The following is a 9,419-nucleotide window of genomic DNA, read 5'->3' on the forward strand; positions in this document are numbered from 1 at the left end:
ATAATATTCACTAAATATGTGTATTTCTTATTAAAAAGAACCATAGACAAAAAAATTTTTTTAAAAGTTAACTTAAATTTTAATCGTTCTACTACTGTTTTTAACTTATAACACATAACCTTTACGGATTTTACCCGAAACCTACCTCTCCCTTTATTTCAAATATTAAAGATTTAAACCTCAATTTTATTTTTGTAACTAACTCAGTTTAAACTTGAATTTTTAGAATTGTATTTGTATTTAATCAAAATACAAATTAATATTAGAATTTATCTAAAAATAGAAATAAATCTCAATAATTTTATTCATCTTTATTACATTTAATCAAAATATAAATGAAATATGAAGTAGATTTTTATTAGAATTTCTATTTTTATATTCTACAGAAAACAAAACGTTTCACTATTATAATTTTTTGGGCTACGTTTGAATTATAAAAAAATTGTACGATGATTAAAAAAAACCCGCCATTTTAGCAGGTATTACCAATAAATCAATAATATAATTCTCTCAATTTCAGACGAGCTTTAATCTACATGTACCCATTCAACGTGATAAACTGGATCAAGCTGGTCATCATCGCCGGCCTCATATCTGTCGGCATGGGCACCGTCTTCGCCGGCGTCCGCTGGCGCTTCTGGGATGTCGCCTGGCAGCGAGAACCAGAATTTGAACAGGAACATTTTTCACAAAACTTTGATATTAATTGTATAGCGGAATTTTTCATCCTGCGAAAAAAATATTTTGTTTACTCTTTTAAAGCAGATAATCATAAATTAACAAAATGTAATGCGGTTTCTTTTAAAGGGCCTATTGGATCAAAGACCACTCCCCATCTCCCTTATTTCAGAATAAATTAAAAGGGGAGGAGGGTTATTTTTCGTTTTTTTGTTTATTACTTTAGATCAGGTTTTCTTCTATTCTTTGAAATAAACATTTATGCAAGGAACATGAAGTTTCATCTATACAGAAAAAAATATTGATTAACTTACGTTTTCTTATGAAAAAATTGTTAACCAGGACAACGTAAACGACCGAGTTGGATTCAACCACGTGATGTCAATGGTTGGTGTGTGGACCCTGCTGCTACATCTGGCGGCTGAGGTCTGGCGTGGCAGAGGTCCTGTTGCCAGGGATATTCAGGATGATCTGTACTCAAAGTTTGCTTATATTTTTACAAAGGTGAGTGGTTATCTCTTTAATTATCTATCTATATATCAATCAATAAATATAAATATACCTACCACCAACAAGCAATCTATCTATCTATCAAGAAATTGTCATAATTGTTTAAATAACTTATCAGCAACAACTCTTTGATTTCTGTTTTTGTTTAATTCTGAGTGGCAGATCACTTCTCTAAATATTAAGGATAAAAGAGTGTATCAAATGCTTTGGTTAAATCAAACTGATATAATTTGTATTTCCTTAGACATTTATCTATCTATCTATTTATCTATATTCTATATATCCATCCATCCATCCATATATACATCAATCCATCCATCTATTCATCTATCCATTTTTATATCTATCTATCCATCCATCCATCTATCCATCCATCCATCCATCCATCCATCCATCCATCCATCCATCCATCCATCCATCCATCCATCCATCCATCCATCCATCCATCCATCCATCCATCCATCCATCCATCCATCCATCCATCCATCCATCCATCCATCCATCCATCCATCCATCCATCCATCCATCCATCTATCTATCTATCTATCTATCTATCCATCTATCTTTCTAGAGTGTATACAGTATACCTGGGACCCTGGGTATCCTGCTGGCCTACACAGTACCTGCATATCTGCTGGCAGGAGTCAGGTTCCCACTGGATGACCATCTCAACTATTTCTACCTGTATTTAGGTATGTATTCTATGTTCTACATTAATAATATACCACGTATTGAAAATACAAATACTAGTTAAATACATGCATTGCATAAGTAACGCAGCAATTACTTAAATATTTCAACATAATATTGACAAATTAAACAGTACTAATATTTAGGGTTGAAATCGTTATTCAAACTTATCAGCTGAAACTCTAAAATTGAATAAGTTCCCCAATTATCATATCTTTATATCCCTGAAAGAAAATAAATTGAAAATTGATAAGAAAATTGGATGAATTCCAATATTCCAATCCCTATTTCCTTGATAGACAACAATTAATCTTGTTTCTAGGAGTAATGATGGTGTACCTGTTCTTGTTGCGGGCCCTGGTGCTGCTACTCGCATACCTCCTCCCCTCCCTCCCTGTCTCCCTCTCCATCATGGGGTTGGGCAGCCTCATCACCAGCCTCGTCACAGGGGGCTTCTCCATACACCAGGATGAGACTCCCGCATGGCTCTCGTGGATTAGGTAATTTAGATAGATTTATCCTTTGTGTTTTTTTCCTTTTTTATATCCGTAGGGGGGTATACCTCCTAACCTATAACTATTGTGCCTTAACCCCGCGTTGCAACCTGTTGTCCGATATAACCTAACCTAAAATAAATTAACAAAAATTTCCCTTAGGCTTATTTGTAATTTATTTTAAAACAAGGGGCGGAGGGTTGTTATTTGTTCAACCATGACTTTAATGGAAAAAGCTATAGATATATTACCCTGGATGGTCAATAAAACACGATGATCTGTCCAAAGGTACTTTATTAGTTGATACCGAAGCTACATCTCAAATTATATAATTTGACACTTGTAATATTTAATGTACTCCAAGTATGATATTTTCATAATATTGTCTTTAGGGGTTCTTAATTAAGCATTAGATAGTTTACATAAAAAAAGTTAAAACCTTAATTTTATTATAATGTTATGTTTTAAAGGTTATAATCTAATTTTTCTTTTTTTTTCATGATATTTTTTATTGCTTCATATATTTAATCCTATTTACCTCCTACCAGAAAAAAAACATTTTATTTTCCTGTTTTGTTAGTAACAAACTACTCTATAATTCACTTTGTCGGTCTTTACGTCCGTCAGTCCGTAAAGTTATGGAAAAATTTTATTTTCTTGGCTGTTATTTACGATAGATGGCTGGAATTGCTGTACCAATGAGAATTCGGTATATTTACTTGGTCCGGAACACAGTAATAGTGTCTGACTGATTATGACGTAACAAAAAAATTTATAGTGGCCTCTCATTGGCTAATTTTTTTTGTTACGTCATAATCAGTCAGACACTATTACTGTGTTCCTTGGTCCGTCTTGTCTGTCGTTCATGCTTCAAAAGACAAAGTTACTTTTTTCATAAAGATTTCGTGATTTCTATTTGATTTATCGATTATTTGCTATATAATAGAACAACTTATCTATAACTCACTTTGTCCGTTTGTCCATACAAGATTTTTAGATGTTGTTATCCTTGTTTCGCCTGTGTCTCATGTTTTTATTAAGTTTACTTATATAAGTGCAATTTCTATGGACATGTTTTGAAAGCAAAGCTTTTCAACAAATGAGAAAATTATGTAAAAATTGTCTTATCAATTTAAAACACTTAAAAAAATGAATTTAAGTTTCCTCAGAGATCTTACAATATATGATAACTTGTTTCACACATCTTATCATGACAAACAAAAAGATTAAAACTATCGGTGGAAAAGTGTGGACACTCTAGTTTGTACAACCCAATTAAAATTTTAAAAATGTATCTAAAGTTTTAGGTATCCTGTCAGAAAATTGATTCGTTATCTCGTCAACAAAAGTGTAATTATAATGTCATTAAACTATCGATATGTCTAAATAATGTCAGTCAAGATTACTTTTATTTAAGCCATATAGTCGACATAAATATAAGGTTCTCTGCTATTCTATTCTATGTTTTGTGTTTTCATGTTTTTCATAAACAAATTGAATTAGTCTTATATAATATAATTCAATTTTATAAAAAAAAAAGCAGGGATCTTGATGGATAAGACAATTGTTGAAAAATTATTGTACACCCACAACGAGGACGAAATTACCCCTTCGGTAGAATAACAATATTGGTTGAAAAATTTAGACACTACATTTTAAAAAGTTATCTGATCACAATTTAATGAAAGTAACCAAAGTTTGAGCCAACGAGAAAGATAATGTAATTATAAAACTTTGGGTATTAGTGTCATTTTCAGTCCAATGTACCCTTCCTCCCGGACAAAAATAAATTACGTACAAAAAAAGTATTTTCTAACGTTTATAATCAGGAATATAGGGGTAGGCAAATTTAGTGATGAACTCATTTTCTCATTATTTAGTGACAATGGGAGAACCCCCCCCCCCCTCCGGTGATGGGATCAAAGTTATATCTGAATATTTCTATTTGACCTCTCTTTCACCAAAGTAAATCCTCTTTAAGTTGTACGGATTATTATTTAGATTAACTATCTACGGTATTATATTTATTATATTGAGAAAGTTTTTCCCCCTTGCAATGCAACGAGCGTACTAAGGTTTTCCTAATGTATGTATTATCAATTAAACAAAAAAAACCATTATATCATTTTCCCCGTATAAATATGTTTTCAGAACATATTTATTATTTTCATCCCCCCTATCCACACTTTAATAAGATAAAAATGTTTTTATAGTAACTCTCTCTCCCCTCCCAACTGTATTATGATCTTTTACTAGGACATAAAATTATAACCATGACTTTTTAATCCCATAATCCCATGGAAATCTGTAGCATTATCAAAAAAGATTAAAAAACAATATCACAATTTTATCATTAAGAAACACACGGCTATATTCCAATATATGAAACTACTTTCTCTAATCAAAGGGGGGTTTATTAGAAATTTAAACTTTACTCTTAACTAGTGGGAAGTTGTTTAATTGCATTATTTGTTAAAGAAAGCATTATATAAAATAAATTTATCTTTATTTACTTATGCCAGAAAGGGAGGGCTGCTGGCTTGTTTATGATAATGGTCTCCAAAGTTTTATAAACAACATTCGTAAAATTAAAAGGACGGCACTTTTCAACCAATAACAGATATCTACAGAAATGGTAGTATTTATACATCAGTATTCAGTTTCTGCACTAATCTAATTGTTGCTATTGTATCAACATAGAACTTTAATTAGAAGCTTTTTATAGTGCCTATTAAAATGACGTTATACTGGCCTGCGATATGTCAATTAAAATGTAGTATACTGGTCAGCCATAGGTAATTTAGTATGAGTATTGGTCTATCATTGGTCATTTGCATTGTATGACGTCATTTTTCTTGGGCACTATAAAGTACTTCCTTTTATTATCACTAGCATATTGTTTTTGGTCGTAATGTCGATGATAATATCAGAAAGTTTGCTTTTTAATAGCATTAATAATTTAAAGACCAGTTTCATTAAATGTTTAATAATAGTTTTGCTGTGCTGCTACTTGTAATTATCCTTGCTTAATCAATTTTTAATGATAATATTGATGCGCCACACATGATCAATATTATCCTTGTTTGCGTCCTGTTAAACTCATAAGCAAAAGTTTTATCGAAAAAAAACTTAATAGTCTTTTCTATGTCGATCAATTGTATGACGTTAAATAAAAGTGTTAATGACCATGGATCTTTTTAGTTAAGACAATGAACAATAGTTTGTTCTGTAGATCCCCAATGATGATAAAGGAAATTACCCCTTCTGTAAACTAAAATTATTAGATAAAGAGTTCAAAACCAACCAATCAAAAGTACTCAAAGTTTTTTAGCCAAAAAATGTTTTTATTCTATGTCCCCTCCCTCTCTGACTTATAACTGACATGAAAAAGGCTGATGTTTACGTCGACACTATTACTAAGATGACATCATTACCATATGTTCTTATGTTGATATAATAACAGCAGAAAAGACAGACAGGGTATGCAATGTTTAATAATGATTGTATTGCATGTCTGTCAAATAAAATATAAAAACTACATCATAGTATTTACTCAAAACAGTAATAAAAATAAATGGTGTTTTTAGTTAGGGTTTCAAAAGGTCACTATATGTAAACTATTTCCCTAAAATCTTGAAAATGTTGTTCATTTGTTATATAAAGTTAGATTAATGATATTAAATTGGAATATGTTTGATGTTGAATAATATAATAAATTTGGAAAAAATTATTATAATTGATAAGTATAGCGTTATCTTAATCTTAATCTGGTTTAATCTTATAATTGTACATTTTTGTACTCTCAGAAAGCTGTTTATAATAGGATGCGATAAATAACTACTCTACAGAGCACATTTTGTACATTTTAAGAAAAAATTTTGGTTTATCATTCAGAAGCAGTGTTTCAACACTTGTTCATTCTCTGACTATTGGGTATTTGTCACCTACATGTTGATAAAACTTTCTAAGAGCTAAAAATAATAGCGTGTTTGTTGAAATACCGAATAAAAGGACAAAGTATATTTAGGGAATTGTTATAAATAAACTTATCATAATACATAATGTGGATGTGCGTTCACAACCGCATATTATAACTTTAGTGTTTAGTGTTTTCTCAAACAAAATTGACAAAAACATACCCACTTTTGGTCAAAAATACAGTGACTATATTTTTGCTAGTGGTAGAAGTGGCAGCACCCCATCAAACATGTCGTAATAAAAGTTGGTCTTTAATCACTTTCTCATATTATCACTCTTATATTCGCTTGAAAATACAATTGAGAAAATATAATTGCATTGCGCTAACCTAAAACTTGAATATCAATATGTCAATTGTAGTTTTTTTTTATCAAAATGTAAGTAAAAAAGAGAAAAAATTAATGCTTTACTTTCATCTTGAAAAATGTTTGTGAAATAAGTCAATTGATATATTACTATTAAAACTCAAATGAACACAAAAAACAAGGATGACAACATCCATAAAAGCGAAGCTCTGAAACGGTAAGACAAACGAACATAAATACTTAACTGAATAATCAGAATATAAATGTATAAGGGTAGAAACAAAATTGTAAGTAAATTTGTTAAAAAACTACGTAAATACAGGATATTGTTTAAGGACATATATACATTTTAAGTACTTGATTATAGAGATGCTTCGCTTATAACCTTTTACTTTGTTGCCTTAAGAATTAGTATTCCAAAAATCAGATCAATCGGATAATTTTATCACATAATTATTAGTTGTTAAAAAGTTAAAGATCAACATGTTTAAAATGGACGTACAGACATTCTGGTAACGGTTATAGAGTTGCTACGCTTTCTAAATCTTACCTTACTACTACAGAAATCACCATGCAAAGTTTGGAATCGATAGGATAATTCTAACCTACTTAAATTAACGAAAAGAGCTATCTGTCTGTGACGGACGGACGGACGGACCAACCCTAATTATAGAAAAGCTTCGCTTTTAAAAACACAAAAAAATACACATAAACATATTACCATAATTTAGATGTAATTCATTGCTCTTAATGTTTTGTATTTGGATTGTGACGTACCAGATATGCAGATCCAAACCAAATATTTGTGAGAGTTAGAGAAAAAGCCAAAAGTGTCATGTGTGACGTCATAAAAATCCATCTCTTTTTTGGGGGTTTCCTTTCCCATATCTCCATTCACCCTTCCTTTTAGACGTATTTTTTTGACGTCACACATGACACTTTAGGCTTTCTCAGAGTTAGATAGTCGCTAGGAGCAAATTGACCATAAAATATGAACTTATTATTCCAGATGAGCTATCAAACACAATAATCCGTCAAAATCAAAGGAATTTCTAGCAGACAATTTTTTTATTACATTTATTCCCATATGATTACTAATTGGTTCTAATAATGTGAGCCACAAAATTTTGGATGATAAAAATTCAATTATTTATAGGTGACTTATTTTTGCGATCTGATAATCTATTGAGCTTTGGTTAAATTTATATTAATATTTTTTCAAAATTCGTTTCGCTCTGCATCTCTGGTTTTAATCTTGAAGTAAATGGCAGTATTGTACCACAATGTTGCTATCAATTAATCTCTTTACATTCTTATAATCTATTGATTACTTTCTTTGGGTTGTTTTTCATTAATATTTTTAAAAATTTTTGCTCCGAATCTCTGGATTTAAACTGGAAGTAAATGGTAGAAGTGCGCGTCAAAGTTATTGTAAATGACAAGTTGTCATGAAAGGACGAGCATTTTAATTGTGTGGTATGGTTACATTACATAGATTAAATACACACACACACACACACACACACATAAACATACACACAAATAAGCAATCATGCATTTTAATGATAATTAATTACAAACAATTGCACACAAGAGTTGTGTTCATACTTTTAAAATCATTACATTCCATCAAAAAGTAGGTTTTGAAGTGCAGCTACTGTATAGTTAGTTCGTATTCGCTATACTAGCGGCTACGCCCCCTAGAAGCCTCAAGAGGCATACAAGATGTGGGTTGTGTACGAGAGTTATAGATTAAAGGTTTTAAAAAATAAAAATCATTTGCATTCTACCAGATAGGAAGGGGACCATACTTTTACACCAATAATTTCAATAATGAGCTTGCATCAGAAGGACTTCTTTAGGAAATGAAATATGTATATTCAAAAAGCCTTTAATTTTTCGTGTTGCCTCGCCCATTCATATTATATTATTTTTCAGGTATGTATCACCGCAATACTGGTTGTCTGAGCCCGTTCTGGCCGGAGAATTCAACACAGTGTCCACCTTCTACTGCCACGCCAACCCCATGATCACAGACAGTGGCATCATCAAACAGATCGGCTGCGGCATCCAGACCGGCGCTAAGGCCCTGGAGGCATACAGTTTGAGTCCCGCCCGGCTGCCCGGCCTGGCAGGACTCAGGGGATATGATCCGGTTGTCGTGCCGGTGATTCTGGGGCTGGTCGCTACGGCTGCGGTCACCATAGCTTATATCATTGCATTCATTGTTTTGCCCGTCAGGGTCAAGGAAAGAAAACGAAAAATTCAGTGATTTATAAAAGAACATAGTGAAAAAATCTAAAACTATTTAAAAATTTGGTAATTTTTTAAAGTGCAGCTTAAAAATTGTAAATATTATGAAAATTTTAACAGTGACAAAAATTAAAAACAAAGACAATTAAAATTGAACAATAAATAAAATTAGATAATAAAATATGATTTTTTTTTGTAAATATTAAAAATAGATAATTCTCATTTTCTTTTAATATTTTGTGTAATAATAATTGCAATAAATGTTTTAAATTGTATTTTTATTTCGCATTGCATTAATCCTTTAATATTTTCATATAGAAGAGTCAGAAGGGTATTTGTGCTTTCTTATAACGAGGAAAGATTAATTTTATATCCAACTCGTTTTTAATGTATGCTTTTGTATAAAAAGGATAGCCTATCTTAAATTTAATTAAACAAGAATGAAAACATCCATACAAGCAAAGCTCTGAAATTATTTGACAAATGGACATGAACACCTGTAAAGTGTCAG

At 31.2% G+C, this 9,419-nt stretch overlaps 1 protein-coding gene across 1 annotated transcript in view; it reads left to right on the top strand.

Moving 5' to 3' along the window:
• LOC145316115 (ATP-binding cassette sub-family G member 8) overlaps positions 1–9,183 on the top strand; it is a 92,530-nt gene extending 83,347 nt beyond the window's left edge. The window contains exons 18-22 of the mRNA XM_080156423.1: positions 521–674; positions 1,018–1,182; positions 1,760–1,880; positions 2,201–2,378; positions 8,594–9,183. Of these exons, the coding sequence (XP_080012549.1) occupies positions 521–674; positions 1,018–1,182; positions 1,760–1,880; positions 2,201–2,378; positions 8,594–8,927 (952 nt within the window). The 3' untranslated portion in view covers positions 8,928–9,183. The remainder of the gene's footprint in view (positions 1–520; positions 675–1,017; positions 1,183–1,759; positions 1,881–2,200; positions 2,379–8,593) is intronic.
• The last annotated feature ends 236 nt before the right edge of the window (positions 9,184–9,419 follow it).

This window comes from Acartia tonsa, chromosome 4 (assembly GCF_053477335.1).
Source record: "Acartia tonsa isolate MP-2025a chromosome 4, ASM5347733v1, whole genome shotgun sequence".
NCBI classification, from domain to species: Eukaryota; Metazoa; Arthropoda; class Copepoda; order Calanoida; family Acartiidae; genus Acartia; species Acartia tonsa.